Source organism: Penicillium argentinense (genome assembly GCF_028826775.1).
Source record: "Penicillium argentinense strain IBT 30761 chromosome Unknown utg000005l_segment0_segment0, whole genome shotgun sequence".
NCBI classification, from domain to species: Eukaryota; Fungi; Ascomycota; class Eurotiomycetes; order Eurotiales; family Aspergillaceae; genus Penicillium; species Penicillium argentinense.
In genome coordinates this window covers 5,567,504-5,585,894 of record NW_026622664.1, presented here as the reverse complement: position 1 = coordinate 5,585,894, position 18,391 = coordinate 5,567,504, and the positions used below count along the sequence as shown (strand labels likewise).

General features: G+C 50.4%; 6 protein-coding genes across 6 annotated transcripts; 3 read left to right on the top strand and 3 right to left on the bottom strand.

Moving 5' to 3' along the window:
• Positions 1–1,101: 1,101 nt before the first annotated feature.
• N7532_006895 (major facilitator superfamily domain-containing protein) lies at positions 1,102–3,003 on the top strand (the record flags this gene model as incomplete). Its single annotated transcript, XM_056619389.1, has 5 exons — positions 1,102–1,450; positions 1,503–2,064; positions 2,120–2,353; positions 2,403–2,650; positions 2,702–3,003. The coding sequence occupies 5 exons, from the start codon at positions 1,102–1,104 to the stop codon at positions 3,001–3,003; spliced, it is 1,695 nt and encodes a 564-aa protein (XP_056475548.1).
• Positions 3,004–3,425: 422 nt separating this feature from the next.
• On the bottom strand, positions 3,426–5,400 carry N7532_006894 (MFS transporter; the record flags this gene model as incomplete). The annotated part of the gene is made up of 5 exons (XM_056619388.1): positions 3,426–4,084; positions 4,147–4,194; positions 4,247–5,036; positions 5,087–5,286; positions 5,346–5,400. 5 exons carry the CDS (start codon positions 5,398–5,400, stop codon positions 3,426–3,428), a joined length of 1,752 nt encoding a protein of 583 aa, XP_056475547.1.
• Positions 5,401–7,227: 1,827 nt separating this feature from the next.
• N7532_006893 (beta-glucosidase) lies at positions 7,228–10,055 on the bottom strand (the record flags this gene model as incomplete). The annotated part of the gene is made up of 2 exons (XM_056619387.1): positions 7,228–9,639; positions 9,999–10,055. 2 exons carry the CDS (start codon positions 10,053–10,055, stop codon positions 7,228–7,230), a joined length of 2,469 nt encoding a protein of 822 aa, XP_056475546.1.
• A 1,756-nt stretch (positions 10,056–11,811) lies between these two features.
• On the top strand, positions 11,812–13,076 carry N7532_006892 (glycoside hydrolase family 16 protein; the record flags this gene model as incomplete). The annotated part of the gene is made up of 3 exons (XM_056619386.1): positions 11,812–12,560; positions 12,613–12,661; positions 12,732–13,076. The coding sequence occupies 3 exons, from the start codon at positions 11,812–11,814 to the stop codon at positions 13,074–13,076; spliced, it is 1,143 nt and encodes a 380-aa protein (XP_056475545.1).
• Positions 13,077–13,373: 297 nt separating this feature from the next.
• Positions 13,374–15,383, bottom strand: N7532_006891 (alpha-amylase; the record flags this gene model as incomplete). The annotated part of the gene is made up of 8 exons (XM_056619385.1): positions 13,374–13,398; positions 13,466–13,718; positions 13,768–13,990; positions 14,050–14,070; positions 14,122–14,145; positions 14,212–14,807; positions 14,873–15,280; positions 15,347–15,383. The coding sequence occupies 8 exons, from the start codon at positions 15,381–15,383 to the stop codon at positions 13,374–13,376; spliced, it is 1,587 nt and encodes a 528-aa protein (XP_056475544.1).
• A 1,640-nt stretch (positions 15,384–17,023) lies between these two features.
• On the top strand, positions 17,024–18,197 carry N7532_006890 (putative mitochondrial phosphate carrier protein (Mir1); the record flags this gene model as incomplete). The annotated part of the gene is made up of 4 exons (XM_056619384.1): positions 17,024–17,079; positions 17,141–17,203; positions 17,338–17,757; positions 17,813–18,197. 4 exons carry the CDS (start codon positions 17,024–17,026, stop codon positions 18,195–18,197), a joined length of 924 nt encoding a protein of 307 aa, XP_056475543.1.
• Between the last annotated feature and the right edge of the window lie 194 nt (positions 18,198–18,391).

Below are 18,391 nucleotides of genomic sequence, written 5' to 3'. Positions count from 1 at the left end.
TCCAAGTTTGTATCCCCCGTCTCCTGGCAAACATGCATCCTTGACAACAATTGCAGGTCATTTCAAACCTAGCTTCACTTCCCAGAGCCCAATGCTTCAGGATTTGATCTCCGAGAACCATGATTCGGAAGTATTTGTTTGTACACATCGATGACCAAGGTATGAACCTTGGAAGTGGCCATTGGTACGCGTAATCTTAGACCAACGACTCTGTCAGCTCCAAGCTGACGTTGTACATATTCGGACACCTCGTAAAATTAGCTTCAATGTGATCTCGTGACTTCTCTCCTCTGACAGTTTGGAAATATACTCCAACGGTTTTGAAGGCCGGTCGGGTCAGGTCTCAGCCCCGCCCAGCTCGAGATGCAGCCCGACACTAAATACCATGCTTTGACCTCGGTTGGTCCCAGGCCTTTCATTCACACCTAATAACTACTGGTAACCAAGACATAAGAGAACTGCTGCTTTCGCTCCATTGGAAAAATATGCTATCTAGCCTCAAACATCATATTTGATGTCATTGAGTGTTCCTTGACAAGCTCAAAACTTGTTGAGTCGAAACTGGTTTTGGAGATGTGAGAAAAATACTTTGCGAGTAGACTCTCAGCTTGCTCTTGCCATAAACTCATTTTCCACAAGGTCCATTTAGATAGATCCCTCAATTTGAACACCAGATGGTCCATCGCATTACTTCAAGGTGCTGCACACGTACTAGTGATGCCAATTTGTGGGGTGGGAAGGCTGACAGCACGAGGCGCCGCGTGGGTCCCACACAACTGTGCAGGTCAGGACGCTGGTCAAGATCACCCCAACCACTCCTACAATATCGATAACTGACTTGTCAACTCCCCACTTCAAAGCAGATCCCGCATGTCAGCTCGACATGGGTAGAATACAGTACAACCCTAAGCAGTATAGCGGGGACCCCACACCCACGAAATGACTAATGGACCCCGACTTTGACCTTCCCTCAGATCCAACAATCCAAGTTGAACTGAGCCGAGTCACACTGACTTTGTGACTGGTAAACTGGACCCCAGTTTCAGCCCCAGCCGGACTCCTTTGCGTCTGTGGAGACAACCCACCCAACGGACCGCGGCGATGGCAACCGTCGTCCTCACTCATTCCCAGACTGCGCCTCTGGGCGTAGATGACTCACGCCAAGTATCTTCGCTATGGTCTTCGGAAAACTTGCAACCAGAGCCGCGACCTCGCAGCCTTCTATCTGAGGGTCAAACTCCCAGCGATGGTACTCACGACTCGCAGTATGTGGAGCTGTCCCGCACGAGGGCTATCATCCTCATTGCCACCCTCACGGGTATCACATTCGTCGGGAGTATGAGCGGGGGCCTTCTGACTGTTGGTCTGCCATGGATTGCGGCTGATTTGGATCTCCCGGACAATCTCCTACTATGGTATGTCCTACTCAGATTTCTAAAAGGAGGAGAGGGTACTAATTCAACCCCTTTAAATTTGAAGGCCTGTTTCAGTTTATTCGTGAGTTCTCGCATCTCTACTCCTAACCCCCAGTGCCATACTGAACTCGAATTACAGCCTTGCAAATGGATGCTGCCTCCTCTTGTCGGGCTCTCTTGCCGACTTCATCGGAAATAGGGTCATTAACTTGATCGGCTGTTTCGCCATGGGAATCTTCATTCTGGCCTGCAGTGTAGCCCAGACCGGTATCCAAATGATCTTGTTTCGCACATTCCAGGGTGTCGCCACCTCCATGTGCCTCCCCACAGCATTCAGTATCTTGACTGATACCATGCCCATCGGGAAGCGACGGAACATCGGCTTTGCATGCCTGGGGCTGGGCCAGCCCTTTGGGTTCTCCGTTGGCCTTGTGCTCGGAGGACTATTCCAGTCATCTTCACTTGGCTGGAGATTCGGATATTATCTCTGTGCGGGTGCCTCTTTCCTCTTGATGGCCGTCAATTACTTCAAGCTCCCAAAGGACAGGCCCCGTGAGCCCATCACGTTGCGCCGACTTCAAACGGAGATCGACTGGGTTGGCATCATTCTCTCCAGCGCCTGTCTGGGCATCATATCCTATGTTTTCTCGTGAGTAGACTCCAATCGCATCAATAGAATGCCCCTGTTCTAACTTCTGAATCAGCGCAATCACCGATAGCCCGTCCAATATCCGCCGTCCTGAAAACATTGCACTTCTCTCCGTGTCAGGTGCCATGATCCCTGCGTTCTGGTACTGGATGAGATGGAGAGAGAACTCTGGAAAATCGGCACTTATTCCGAACTCCCTCTGGAACAACACTGCGTTCGCTTCTATTTGCGTCATGGTGTTATTCTCATGGGCAGTATTGAACGGCATGGAAACGATTCTCAGTCTTTTGTACGTCCACGCACCCTCATTTATGAGCGCTGCTAATCAATCCCAATAGCTTCCAAGAAGTGCAGGATCTTTCTCCTATCCAAGCGGCAATTCGATTTCTTCCGAACATTGTCATCGGTATCATTTTGAATCTTGCGACTGGGCTGTTGGTCCATCGACTGCATGCCAACTGGCTCGTTCTCATCACGACTGTCCTGAGCTCCGGATCGCCATTGCTGATGGCCGTGATCGATCCCAAATGGTCCTGGTGGTATTGCGCTTTCTGGGCAGTTCTCCTTGGGCCCTTATCGGCAGATGGTAAATAGCCCGCACCCATTTGATGGTACTTTGGTTAACACAGCATCTCAGTGATCTTCACGGTCGCGAATCTCATCATCGCGGACTCATTCAGCCCGAAAACGCAGGGCCTCGCAGGCGCAGTATTCAACACTATCGCACAGTTCGGCACATCCATCGGGCTAACACTTTTCGCCATCATTTCGGCCAGTGTCACGCAAGGCTCATCGTACGGTGACAAAAACTCTCCGGATGCCCTTATGGTCGGATACCGGGCGGTCTTTTGGACTTGTTTCGGCCTGATGGTTGCTGCTTCTGGGATTGGCGCTTGGGGACTGCGCAAGGCTGGTAAGGTCGGTTTGAAGAGAGAGTAGAGTGGTACTAGGGTTGAGGAGATGGAGTCCAATAGAAAAATGTGGATATTATGCATTTAATTATGTCAAAGTAATGGGCTATCAACTACCTATGGAAGCGCAATCTGGTACTATGCAATACTCGCCCTGTGTAATTGATCATGCTTGCCTGGAGATTCAGTGAAAAAGTCAAAAGCAGGGGAATGAAAAAGAAATGAAAACACCTTTATTTTGCTGGTCACCGAGTTTTCATCGCATCTTGGAAGATAATTGTCCCTGTTCGTGTATGTATTAACGTGAGAATATATTTAGGGCAATCGAGAACGCTTGCGAAAAAGGAAAAGGAAAAATCGAAGACTTTTGAGCTGCCGGTCCACACCACAGACATCGGGATATGGCAATTATTTAGGTCATTAGGTCGTATGTAGCCGTGAAGATAATAATCAGCCACAGATGATGGAAGCCTTCTCGGCATGGCTGCGAGCAGTCTCAATCCTGGAAAGATGTCCAGTAGCGGTCGACTGGACAGGCTCGAGGGTGTTTGGCTGCTCGCCGCGCTCTTCTCTCTCCAGCTCTAGTCTCTCTGCCTCTTTTATACGCTTCAACTCCTGGCAGAACTTGCTGTTGCCTCTGATGCGATCGCCATAGCGGATGAAGGCGAATGGAATTACGGAGACACCAAGACTCAGGAAAGCGATGAGGCTGCATGCCCAGTGCACACCCAGTCGATTGAACATGGGCTTCGCAGCAAGGGGAAGTACGGCGCCGAAGATGCTTCGGGTACAGCTGGCGGCTGACTGGGCACTCGCAGACAAGGTCTCATAGGCATCGGTGAGGTAGTTGAGCATGGCCATGAAAATGAGCAGGTAGCCTGCTCCGAATGGAATACCCGACAGGAAAGGAACAACCCAGTGGATATTTTCAGAAGCTGTCCATCCGACCCAGAATAGGGAAACAACATAAAGCGGCCCTCCAAGGCAGGCAAGAGGAAGGCGTCGATATTCTTCGATGAATGCCCAGCTAGCATTGCGGGCCTTGGCGCGGGCGAGATATCCGTCATACCACAGAAAGACAAAACATGCAAGGATCGCACCAATGCCGACTATATGATTATAAATTAGTATAGAGGTCTTCACCAGCTTTGCAGGGGAGATATGCACTCACTAGGCAGAAACATTAGACCCGAGACGCCAGCATTCATGCCATAAATACCTAAATCAAAATGAGCATAAGCACGGCGATTTTTTGCAGATGTCTGGCTTACCCTGAAAGATAATTGGGTACGCTTCGAAGTAAAGGTAGAAGATTGCGTATGCAAGAGCAAGATACAGCGATGTCAATGAGACAATCGACTCGTGGATGATCATGCGGAAGGGTCGTGAAATCGTCGTCATGAATTTCTGGCGAAGATTGCGGCTTTCCATCTCGAGAGGCGAAATAATGCTTGAATTGCCTGTGTCTTTGCGCAATTTTTTGGCACGATGCTTCAGTACGACGGGGCCATACGTCTCTGGCATCCAGATCACCAATGGCAGGAAAGCCCCGGAGAAGATTAGTCCAATCCAGAAGCACCATCGCCAGCTCACGACGGCCACGAATCCAGAGACCCACGGTCCGATAAGTGGCCCGAAGGTTGTGCAGGCCATAAAATATGCCATCAAGCGGCCTCGCTTCGTCGGATCGTCGTGGATATCGGCGAATAATCCACCGACAGTGGCGATTGGTGCCGACGCCATCATCCCGTTCATCAATCGAAAAACCAACAGCGAGGCATACGAGTCGGCTACGGCACATGCCAGCGTGAAGATCGTGAACCCGGTATAGGCAATCAATAAGGGCTTCTTGCGCCCAAAGTACTCGGAGCTAGGACCCCAGAGCAGGGGACCCAGGATATACCCGATAAGGAAAATCGAGATCGGTAGGACAAGAGCTTGTTCATTGTGAATGTCAAACTCCGCCGCGATCTCGGGGATGGCGTTACTGCAGATGCTCGACCCGATGGTGCTGTTCATGACCTGCATGACACCTGAGCCGAGGACCAGGAACTTCCTTGTCTGTACCGCGTCAGTCTGGCCCAAGAACTTTGCCTAGGCATTCACATTACCTTTCGCCAATTCACCGGATTTTCGGGGTCATTTGGCCCGAACGAGACGACCGTTTTGGAAGCCACCCGGCGGAAACGAGAGTATGATGGGTTGTCATAGCGTTCTTGGATAGGCTCGTGGGTGACTTCGGATTCTTGATCTGAGGAGTCGCACCGCGACTCCGAGTCTTGTGACTCATGAGGGGATATAGCCACCTCCTCTGAAGCAGAGCAATGTCAGAATAATTCAAATATTGCAAAGACCAAGGCGGAGTCCTACCTGCAGCTGACATGACCTTTTGAAGGTTCTCTTCCTCGCGGAAGTGGTCTGCCATGGTGGTGGTAATCACAGATAGCACCCATCAAAATAGCCAGAATGCGCTAAATGAAGATCAAAAAAGTGGGATGGCAGCTTATAAAGGACATTGCTACCTCGAAAATTCAGGAAAGCAGTTCCGGATCCACTCTTCCAGGGTCCCAGGTCCACCGCTGCACCTAGACAAATAAAACTGGATGTTTTTGTGGATGGGGGCTCCACCCCCGTCTGCCACATTTTCGACTCTCCATGCCTTGGGCTTGACAAAGGTGTCCGTGTGCGACTGTTCTGGACACTACGGCGAAATTCTAGCCTAATCGACTCCAATGGGGTAGTTTGACGTGTTGATCGTGGGAATCACCAGGTCCTGCTCGGTTAAGACGGCTTCTGATAAACTCTGGTTAGCGGGAAACAGGAGCCAAGATTTAAATTCTTTTTGCAGTGGCAACATCTGGTTTGTTGTCTGCATGAAGAAGTACAATTAGCCACTGTTATGACGGGGCTCGACTTTGCTATCGTAGTAATTTTCTTTTTCGCGAACGAGAAAAACAACCCGCTAAATGTCACAGGCATTCTATAGAGACACCTTGTCCGCATGCATCCTGGTCCTTGGGCCGTCAATTCTCCAACACGGAAAGAGGGGTCGATTCCATGCAGATCAACCCAACGACTCCGCGTGGTTTCTCAGTTTCACATCGGAGGTTTGACCATTGTCCGCCAGGATCATAGATCGCCTGTCCAGATCGATGTGGAGCATGAGTGCCAATTCCTCATGAAAAGCCTTTTTCGTTTCCCCGGACTCCCTCACTAGCCCCAGTCTCAGCGACGACAGGGACCCCTGGGCACAGGGAAAGCCCTACTAAGGGTGAGTCAGACGGTGTATTCCGCCCTGGGGCTTGACTCATTCCACCGGGGCGGGTAGCCGAAAACGACTCCACACCTGACAGCAAGAGCCGGTGTTCTGAAAGTTGGCCGACTCGCATCCCGGTTCAGGCATTTTCATGCTGTTCTGCGGCGAAGGTGCCCGATCGTGGACGGTGAATGCGACCGGATCTTCGCTTGCACGCAAACTATGCGAAATATGCGTGACGGGCCAAATTCCCGATGTCAAGCCGGATGCGTCCCGATTCGAGGCCGGACTTCTGGCCGAGGCGCCCTGACCGCCCGAGAACAGCATTCCAGAAGGGTCGCGGGGTCAAACGGGCTGGATTTGCCACAGGCGGTCTTGGAGGACATTGTGCTTTGTCAAGTCAGTCGACTCCAGTCACACTCAGTCGAGATTGGGAGAACTGATGAACAGTGAGGGTAACGGAGGGATGGGAGAAGTTGGTCGTTGGTTGGCTGCACTGGTCCCACTTGAAGTCATGTGATGGTTTGTATACTTGAAATGACAGTCGACCGCATCGGAAACAAACCAAGGGACAACTCTTCTCCATGCTCGAGTCACTGACTCGAGGCATGATGAAAAGACAAGAATATGTCAGTGAAAAAGAAGGTAAAGAGAAGAAAAAAAAATTAAGGACTTAATAAGAAGGACTTAATAAGAAGTAAGAAATAAGGAAGAGATAAGAGGCAAAAAAATAAGAAGGCAGAAAGAAGAAGAAGCAGTACTAATGATGGTTAAATTGAAAATAAGGCGGAGAAATAGGTTTGCCGACGCGGAGGCAAAGAAAGCAGAGGGGAGGAGGGGAGCCGCGAGGCTGAGGGGGCAGATGCCTGCACCCGGTGCAGGGGTGGTGGAGAGGAAAGGAAGAGGAGAGAAGAAGAAGGGAGAAGGTGCGTGCATTGAGCTCTTTCATGGTGAATCAGGATACCCCCTCTCGTCCGGTTCGGGTCCGATCATATTCTAGAGAGAATATTGTAGGAGAGGCAGTGTGATAGTGACAGTCTGAAGTGTCTCGGCTGCAGACTTGCCGAGGTACAAGATGTATTGACCTGCGTCGACAACCCAGCGCCGCAAATTCACATCAAAGTACGCAGCATCACGGACTGAAATACATAATTCAACTAGACATGACTCATCTGGCTCTATACGTACCTTTTTGAATCCGACTAGGGACTTTGTGGGATGCTCGGGGATAGGAGAAGCCAAACCAAGGTATAGCTGGATGACGGTGCCGCCATGCACAGAGCCTGCATTGGAAACATCAACATTCACCACGAATGAGTCACTGCTGAAGTCATACTCAGTCACGGTCATCTGGCTGTAGCGAAATTTTGTATAAGAAAGACCATGTCCGAATGGGAAATTGATTGAGTCTGATGGGTGCTTGTCGTAATGCCGATACCCAACGAACACATCTTCAGCATACGTGACTTTGAGTTGACCATCAACATACCCTCCGGGGAAATTGCCGTGGGCCGGAGCATCTTCTATGTGGCGTGGAAAGGTGACTGGTAGACGACCCTCCGGGTTAACTGCACCGGTCAAGATATCAGCGATCGAATTTCCGCACTCTTGACCGGGAAACCAGGACTGCACGACGGCACGGACGCTTTGAAGCCAAGGCATAGCAATTGCGACGCCGGTAGAATTTACAACAATGGTATTCGAATTGTTCGCAGCCACCGCTGTAACGACAGCATCTTGTGTACCGCGTCGAGGGAGATGGAAAGAATCTTGGTCGCGGCCCTCGGACTCCCACTGCGGATCATGACCGGTGAAAACAATCGCGAAATCAGCTTGTCTGGCCACAAATGCTGCTTCACCTAGCAAATCTTGATCATGCATAGACTCAAGAGACATGCCCATCCGCACACCACTGCGACCCTCCAGAATGTCCAGACCAATTCCAACGGGTGGGTTTGTCCGGATGCGTAGGCGATATGTTTGGCCTGCGGTGAAGGCGTGACGTATTTCCACTTCTGGTGCCGCAAGAAACAGTGATCCCATGGGGTCACTGCAATTTTCTTTTTGGTCAAAGATAACTTGATCGTCAACGAGGATTTGCGTCGGCCCAAGACCCGAACAAGCAATATAGTGCTCTCCAGTTTCAGCTGGGATAAAGTCACCGGCAATCTCTAACGATTTCCACAGCGATTCTTGCGAGCCGAGGGGGGAGTATGCGGATTGAGGAAAATCATGCAACACAGACACGGGCTTGTCGACGGTGGTTCCATCCTGACAGTCAAAGGCGTAAAGTAAACGGCTGAATCCGATATTCCCATCGAGACCAATAATTTTGCCACATTCCGAGGCACGGCCATCGATAGGTGGTAGGAGTCGCTCTTTGTGGAATCCTTTGGAGTATAGAAGTTCCACGTCCGCTCCCAAAGCTGCTTGGAGACCTTCCCAAGGTGTCACTCGATAGTATGTGTTGACACTAGCACTGCCGCCACCATGGGCAAGAGCATCTTTGGCCAAGCCGATGAGCGCAACTTTCTTCCCGGCCAGCTCCCTTTTTGACAAGGGTAGTATGGATTGCTCATTTTTCAACAACACGATTCCTCGAGCACCCGCCTCTCGAATGAAAGCGCGGTCTTCGGCCCCGTTGACCGCGATTTCTTTTTTATCGTTGTCAGCAAGGGCTCGTATCTTCGTCGCAAAGCGGATAATCGATCGGGCTCTTTCATCAATCTTGGCCTGTGTTAGAGTCCCTTGCTCCAAAGCATCCATGATGGCGGTAAATTTGCGCTTGCGTGGGGGTCCGGGCATCTCAAGGTCTAGGCCGGCGTTGAGAGCATCAGACACAGAATTAGTGCCACCCCAATCACTAATGACAAGGCCATCCCACTTCCACTCTCCCCGGAGAACGGACTTCAGGAGCCATTCATTGGAATCACAGTGAGTCCCATTGACACAATTATATGCAGTCATAACTGCCCAAGGATGAGCCTCGCGAATCGCGATTTCAAAGGGACGCAGATAGATCTCGCGAAGCGCCCTTTCCGAAATGATCTCATCGACCGTTGTCCGCGCGGTCTCCTGCTCATTAGCAACAAAATGTTTGATGGTTGCTGACACGCCTCGATGCTGTAGGCCGTGGATGACCTGTGCAGCTAGCTTTCCAGCAAGAAAGGGGTCTTCGCTGAAGCTCTCGAAATTTCGGCCGCCTAGTGGATGTCGATGGATGCATACGGTCGGGCCTAACACGCAGTGGGCGTTTTTGTGCCGAGCCTCTGCGGCCAAAGAAGCACCCACCCGGTATGCAATGTCACTGTCGAACGAGGCCGCCACGCTACAGGCTGCGGGGAAACAGGCGGACTTGATGTCGCGATCGATTGCAGCAGCACGAACACCATTCGGACCATCCGCGGTCTTCGTGGAGGAGATTCCACACCATCAGTATTTTCCACGGTCGGGCTTCCTTCGAAGATCTTGGTAGACTCACCCTGATCCATGGCACGCCTTTCTCCTCAATCCCAGTTGTATTGGAAAAGGTTGAACCCGCTAGAAGCGAAATCTGACATCCGGCTCTTCTTGTCAGTGAGTTAGAGCCTTCAGAATGACAAGGGTGATGGTGACGGGGTATATTAACAGCGGCAGAGAAGGGTGGGAGAAAGATTGCCCTCCACGCTCTCACTCTGAAGCTAGATGATTGAAGGAAGATGCCTTGATGCTTCAGGCACGACGTGGGGGATTCCCAACGGAACCATTTGTCCTTCAGTGTTTCTCACCTTTTCTTCCAGTGTCAGTAACGAAAGCAATTGCTCAGTGCTTTTAGGTGCGGCCATGTTGAATATTGACGTAGAATGCCCCGTGAGTACTGCCTAAGTAGTCTGTTCTCAATGGACAGCTACAACCGTGCTTTGAAAGTTACGGGGACAGCGAAGAAGGCGACATGAGAGGAAATTTTCACATCCACTGGCATAGAGGCTAATTTTTGTAAAAATGTACCTTACAATCGGATCTACTCGTAAATTACCCCGCGTGGAGAAGTGGCAATCGGACCGGGTAAACTTCGGCATTTCTCGCGAACGTGCATATTCTTCTACTCAAGGGTGGCTCTTTAGCAGGCGAGGAGGTGATAGAGTTTGGCCCCTGCTCTAAGAGAGCATATATTTCGGTAGACCCAAAAGACCTGGAAAATAAAATAGAATAAAAAATACATTCTAATGGAGTCGAATCATGATAATCGAAAACATGGGGATTATCCTTACATGGGAATCGGCCCGATAGCCGGGAATTACTGGTATCTTGCCATAGTAGGCGACCATCGTTTTATCATTCTGCGCCGCTCCGGTCTGATGATACAGTGTATGCATTTCAAAGGATTCCACCATAGGCATTGCCCTATTCAACCTCGCATTTTGATTTTGATTACATCCAATTCATGAGGCATGCAGGGTCCAGGCAGGTACAATCGTAAAATATCAACATATGCAACTTGGCATCAGAAGCACTACAACAGTGAAAGGCGTACACAGTCGAATTCGAGTTCCTCTAATCGAAGGCTTGTTGCTTGTGAAAGTCTCAGTCCAATTTGAAGGTTGTGGACATGATTTGTGGATCCTTGCCTGCGTGCAAGCAAATTCCACTTTGACATGACGTCCTGAAGATACAACGGTAGTTATGAAGACCCGAGGGACTGGCTAATTGCAGAAGATTGTTATCTCAAGCTGCCTGTCTTGCTGCCCTACATGCCCTCTGCATTTACGATTACTATAAAAAGAGCTGCCTGCAATGACGTATCCATGCAGATCACTAGCACGCAACAAGGCTGAGCCAAGAGGGATGGCAAACGAATCGCTCGACTTGAACGAGAAATCGAGAGCGATCTTTCTTCGAAAAACGTTCTTTCTACAGTAGAAAATAGCCTCTTCGGTAAATATTTCCACTGCCACTAGCGAATGTTCAAGGCGTGGCTGCCAGGGACCTCGCAGACCCTGTTTACGCGTCAATTGCGTGGCGGCGCCGGAGCCCATGCAGCTTCGCAGTTGTCTGTCTTGGGTCGGCGCAAGATTTTCCTCGCTTACCCTGACACACGACCATTCAGCCTCCAGCAAAGACCCTGCAACCCTCCATGGCCAGGCCCTTGCCACTGCAGCCTCCAAATCGCGATGGGGATCGAACAGGATCGAAGAGCACTCCCAGGGTTGTTGCGGAACGGCATCACCGAACTGGTCACACCCACGTCCACAGAAATGTTTGTGCTCCTCCAAAAATAACGTTAAGCTACCTGGATTTGCGCCTGGCATTTAATCAACGTGAAATTCGAAGCTTGCGATATCGAACCTTGAAAGTGGAGATCTTGGCACGAAGTCGGACTTACGCGGCGCGGCAGGCGTCTGCTGTCGAGCGGAATCGTAGACCCTAGTGATATTTTCGCCAATCGAATGATTTTTTCTATCAGGTGGCGGGAGCTCCCCTCACAATCGAGCCCAACAAAAATTGTTGATATCTCATGCAGGGCGCTCAACGTGGGGGTGGATATTTCTTTTCCTCAGCCTCTCCGGCGCAACACACAGAAAAGCAGCCTGCCAAATCGCAATGAGATATACAGATCCATACTATACGGGAGGCGATTACAGTCGCTACGGACATGCGACTTCCCAATTTCCGCAATTCGATGATCCCAGTCGCGCCGCCTATGCCTACCCGACACAAGCACCGCCCCGCTATTCCGAAATCGTAGGACGAGCGCCCACAGTTGAACGACCATGGTATGATGTTCGGGGCTGGTCATTGCGAAAAAAATTGATCGTCGCCGGTTGTGTTGTGGTTATCATCGTCGCGGTGATCGTGGGGGCTGTCGAAGGCACGAAGGCAGCGGCATATCCAAATTATTCCGCATTGAACTACACATTGAAGGATACTTATTCCGGGTCCTCCTTCTTCGATAATTTCGAATATGCTACCAGTGATCCTACCAATGGCTTTGTGCAATATGTGGATTCGCAAACAGCGTCGCAGATGAATTTGACCTACGCTTCCGAGTCATCAGCTGTCATCAAGGTGGACACCGATACACAGAACCAAACCTCCGGCCGCAAATCAGTTCGCATTACATCCACAAACACATATGAAAGTGGACTGTTCATCTTTGATGTGGTTCACACTCCGTATGGGTGTGCGACATGGCCAGCGCTATGGTTGACAGACCCCAGCAATTGGCCGGAGAATGGAGAAATCGACGTGATTGAATCGAATAACAACGGCACAAATGGAAATTCCATGACTTTGCACACCTCCAGCGGATGCAAAATGAATGTTCGGCGAAAGGAAACGGGCAGTGCGCAGTATGCGAACTGTCTCAACACTGCCAATGAAAATGCGGGCTGCGGCGTCGAGGGTAAAAAAGGCAACTTATGGCGGGGCTTTCAACGATAACGGTGGCGGAGTAAGTCAACCATCTACCTGAGGCAGCGAAGATGCCATCGCACCATATATATACTGACTGTAACGGCTAGGTCTATGCCATGGAGCTGCGCGATGCCGGAATTCGCATCTGGATGTTTACGCGCGATAACGTCCCGTCCGACATCTCGAATTCGAGCAGTACACCCGATCCATCAACATGGGGCGAGGCGCTGGCCGACTTCCCAAGCACAAACTGCGATATTAGCTCCCACTTCCGAAACCAGAGCATCGTCGCCAATATCGACATCTGCGGTGATCTTGCTGGTGCAGACTCATATTACAAAGACATGTACTCTTGTCCCGGGTCATGTAAACAGTATGCGGCTGAAAATGGGGCTGCTTTCGGTGATGCGTATTGGGAGTTTAATAGTTTCAAAGTTTATTCTGCATCCTGAGTCGTTATTATACCCTCGTCATTCCTTTTATATCCTTTCCAAACAAAGAGAACATTCAATTTGAAGTCATCTCTGAACTCTTAAACTTAATCTTCAGGCTTGAAGATTTTTAAGCTTGAAATTCATCTCTTTATTAAAAAATTTAAAATTAACTTAAATCACATAATTCATGCATCCAATCTCCTACGTGTATCCGGATCTTTAATTCATGTCATCTAATAGAATCCTTAATCATTTGAGTGCCACGCATATGAAGATCAGTCTGTGAGTGGATTACGGTCTGCTGCTAAATTAATATTAGATCCTGTATATCTTTCTGTCACTGTTTACAAATCAATCAGTTGCCTGTCAAGATTTCCAGTGGAAAGGCCTTGGGCATATGAACTTACAATGGCCGAGCAAGAACACTTCTCCCCCTCGCCCTATCATTAACCCACACACTCAAACTCTTCGCAGCGACCGGGAAAACTCCATACCCCCGACTGTCAATGATAACAGTTCCGATACACCAACCGAGTATATCAGTCCACTCTTCTCCAGCATGCTTGATGCCCACATACATGCGCTTGTAGGCCGCGACGGAATTGCTGATGATGCAGGCCATCCCGAAAGGATATTTCACCGTTCCGTACCGCACAAATCCTGGGGATACATTAGCAGATACCGGAGTTATTGAAAGAAAAATTCTTACCGATGCAGTTCCGTTTATCAAAATAGTCCCGCTGCTCCCCGTACGCGTAAAGCTTCCTCGCCCGCATCAAGATGGGAAGCTTCCCCTTGCAAGACGGGGTGTTGAGAGAGTTCGGGCCACCTTGAAGTCCATACAGATCCCCGTAAAAGACACAAGGCTGGCCTTGGCTTCGGAGGAGAATTAGCGCGTACGCGATTGGTTTGAAGAATGGCATGACGATTGTCTGACAGCCAAATTAGTACTCGTGTCGGCAGGAACCTACACAGTATCTCTGGATCATACCTCTAGCGATTGGCCAGGTTGCTTTATAGAAATCAGCCCTGCACGAGTCCGCAATGGCGGTCAAATACTTACTGTATCATGATTCCCCACGAACGTCTGACAGTGAAACCAGAGATTAGTGAGAGTACTAGTGCATTGCGGTATCCAGAAGTAGAATCTTACCACAGCCTGGTCAGGTCTCTGTTCCACGAGGGTTCCCTTGAAGATCTTCCGTAGGTCGCTGTTTTCCGTTTGGGAAATAGCAGCTATTCGTCCTAATAGAGGTACATCAAAAAGCGAAACACGATTGTCCATGACCTCCAGGTACTTCAGGAGATGATCCACCTCTCCTCTCCAATACTCGCCGACGAGTACATAATCGGCACCCACGGTCCTCCGGAGATGATCCACAAAGTCCCTTTGGAAAGAAGCAGAGTAATGTTTAGCCGCATCGATTCGCATGCCACTGAGCGAAAACTCAGTTCCAATCCACTCAGCCCAATTGAAGATATCCGCCCGAACTTCGGGGTGATTCTGGTCCAGGTTGGCAAACATCAGGTAATCATAGTTACCATGTTCGTCGCTGACATCCTTAGACCATTCTTTCCTGGGCTCGGCAACCTTGTATATAGCATGTTCCTTACGTGACTGGTCCCAATCCACCCCGGTGAAATGTCGATGGTCATACTTAAGCGGACTGTACTTTCCTTTGCGTCCCGGAAAGTCAAAGCCCACCCAGGCTGTTATTTGTTCGGGCTTGGATATCTCCATGTTGCGATCTATTCGACATGATTCATTAGTGAGTCTTTCAATCCAATTTAATCTCCAGCCGCTGTACACGTACTGTCAGGATTTACTCTCACTGCCGAAAGCGTCTCGGTAAAATCGGCCCCGGCTTTATGATTCAAGACCGCATCCCAAATGATCCCAATGTTCATGTCTTTGGCCGATCGCACAAGTTCATGCAGGTCCTCCTTTGAGCCCCACCGTGTCGATCGGGTTCCCTTCTGGTCAAACTCCCCAACATCGTACAGGTCGTAGACATCGTATCCAATGCCTGATGAGCCCATCCCTTTGCATGCGGGCGGAATCCAGATATTGTCCACGCCGACCCCTTTGAGGCTCGGCAGCGCTCTTCGCAGGCGCTGCCAGTGACATTGATCAGCCGGGACGTGCCATTCGAAGCCCTGGATCATGAGGGAATTCGGGGGGACCGTCCACCCTGGGGCCTTTTCCGGATCCTCTGCTCTGTCTGTGAGCGACTGGGATGAGAATCAAACACTTCATTAATTAGTTCTGGTGATATCCTGACACATACCTTCAATCACCTTCCACTCCGCTGTCTGCCGCCACATCTTCAAACAGCAGCTGAACAAGGCCGACATCGAGACCACGTGTTTGAAAAACAAACAAACAAACAAAGTGGGCGCGAGCCTTGCGTCGTCTGATTTAGTAGACGGCGATGGATGAGTTATTAGGACATGATTGAATCTCTTGCACTGAAAATGTCGTGAGAGCGGTGGTTTCGAGGGGTATGTTGGAAAGAACGGCCAAGTGACACTGGCCCACCCCGGTCCCTGCTGTGCGATATACCTCCACTGATGCACCACCTGGGCAAGTGTATACGATGATAGATTAGTCACAGTCTGTGCGGTCTATCTCGTTTGACAATTCCCAGAACACAAAATGAAGAGAAATTCGCAGTCACGGCCTGTATAATTGATTCTGTTGGCAGGTATATATTCGGAGCCTACGGACGTCGTTATCGCCAGCCACTCAAAACTAACCCTAGGACCTAACCGGTTGTCGGAACCGTCAAAGCTCTAAGACAATGTCACAAAGATTTTCTCTGGAGAGCTCCCACAATATAAATAGATACTTCGGGCACTGCACTGCCTAAATAGTGTGGTGAGCGCCTTAGCTTCCGACAGGGGACCTCTGACAAAACCGCCTCAGCACTAGTGTTTTGTCATTATCAACAACGTCCACCACCATATTGCATGCTGCGTAAGATACATCAAATTCTGTGTAGCCCTCCTATATAAATTTTTGAAATATGGCGGATGGTCTTTTTGATGTCTTGGGTATCTACTCAGGGTTTTAGCGGGAAAAACAATGAAGCGCTTTGATCCTAATGTTACGTATGGCAATTATGCTGTATATATTTCGCTCTATACTTCGCTGTCTTGGAGCATCGTTGATCCGAAGTAAGGATATAGCCAATTACAAGAGTCATGATTTAGGACCGTCGCAGCGTCTGATTTGTGGAAAAGCGCTGGGACCCATTAAGGTGGCTCCGATGCGGCGACATTCGGTCCCTTTGCCGGCCTGGCGTGCCCGTTCTTGGCGCCGTGGCCAAAACAGGGCAGTCGGCGTTGGGCCCCATCGCGGGCGCCAAGTGTCCACTTTCAGAAGCATTCCAAAGGTTGTGACGTAGTAGCGCCATTCGACCGACGCAGCAGTTTGTTCGTGCATCTATTCATGCTTTGCGAATATTGTAAAACGGAGATCCCTGTCAAGCGTGCACCGAGACTTGAAATGGCTTCTGTATGCAATGTATGCATAAAATAGTCTAGGAATAACCCTATCGCAATTTATTTCTCACCAAAATAGGCGTGTTTTTTATGCGCTCGGTGCGCAGGCGGGAACCCGGTGGCTCACCGGCAAACATTCCGATCGAATTTTCACCCGGTAACAGAGTCAAAAAAAAATAAAATAAAAATCAGAATATGTGCAATAGCAAATACGGAATAAATTGATTGAATGTATACCTCTCCACTGCCTTTGACCTAGCACCTGTGGTAGCTGCTAAGTCTGGTTGACCGCCCGATGGCCGGACTTAATGGGGCGCGTGCCGTGCTGAGCCGATGGCTCCGGATTGGCCCGAGACTGGCCTCCCGGACCCATCCCTGGCTTCAAATCTTTTCTCCTTTCCTCCTCTTCGCTCCAACGTCGTTCATCTCCCCTCAAACCATCCCATCCACTCTAATTCACAATGGCCGCCGTCGCCCCCAAGCAGGATGCGCCCCAGGGCGTTGACCTTTACGCTCGGTGTGTCCAACCCTCCTCCGATACTCTTTGCGACCGCCAGCTAACCACCTTCGCAATATAGCTTCGCCTTCGCTGGTGCTGTCTGCTGCTCCGTCACCCACGGTGCTGCTACTCCCCTTGATGTGTAAGTGGAAGAACACCCTTGTCGCAGTCGACTCTGGCGCCAATGGCTCCCAGCAGCTGCAATGCCTGCAGTGCCTCCAGTCGGAATAGCGGCGTCGTCTTCGGATTCAGTTGCTAATGTGTCGCATCGTACAGCGTCAAGACCCGTATCCAGCTCGACCCTGCCACCTACAACCGTGGTATGATCGGTGGTTTCCGCCAGGTCATTCAGAACGAGGGTGCTGGCGCTCTCCTGACTGGTCTCGGTCCTACCGCCGCCGGTTACTTCCTCCAGGGTGCCTTCAAGTTCGGTGGTTACGAGTTCTTCAAGAAGCAGGCCATCAACAACCTCGGCTACGAGACCGCTGCCAACAACCGCACCGCTGTCTACCTCGCCTCGTCCGCCGCCGCCGAGTTCATGGCCGACATTGCCCTGTGCCCCCTCGAGGCCACCCGTATCCGTCTCGTCTCCCAGCCCACCTTCGCTAACGGCCTGATGGGCGGTTTCAGCCGTATCCTCAAGGAGGAGGGTGTCGGTGCCTTCTACTCCGGATTCGGACCCATTCTGTTCAAGCAGTAAGTGTCCATCGGCAGCTTCGTTTGCAAGCGTACAATGCTAACAAACTCCCAGGGTCCCCTACACCATGGCCAAGTTCGTCGTCTTCGAGAAGGTCTCCGAGGCCATCTACAAGTCCGTCGACAAGAACTCCCTCTCCACCGGTAGCCAGACCGTTGTCAACCTCGGCTCCGGTCTGATCGCCGGTCTCGCCGCCGCCATCATCTCCCAGCCCGCCGACACCATGCTCTCCAAGATCAACAAGACCCAGGGTCTCCCCGGTGAGGGCACTGTCTCCCGCCTTGTCAAGATCGGTAAGGAGCTCGGTATCCGTGGCTCCTACTCCGGTATCGGTGCCCGTCTGTTCATGGTCGGTGGTATCACTGCCGGTCAGTTCGCCATCTACGGTGACATCAAGCGCATCCTCGGTGCCACTGGTGGTGTTGAGATCTCCAAATAAGAGTACTCGACTTGTGTAGATGTTGGAGGATAATAGAGACTACCCTTAGAGCTTTTCTTATTTTGCGGCTTGTCCATCCCTCAAATATGATGTACAATACTTTGTCTCCATTTTCTTTCAAAAACACGTTTGGTTTTCTTTGTCTCAAAAATTTTTCACGATTTTCGTTTGTACCCTGGCCCGTGTAGAACACA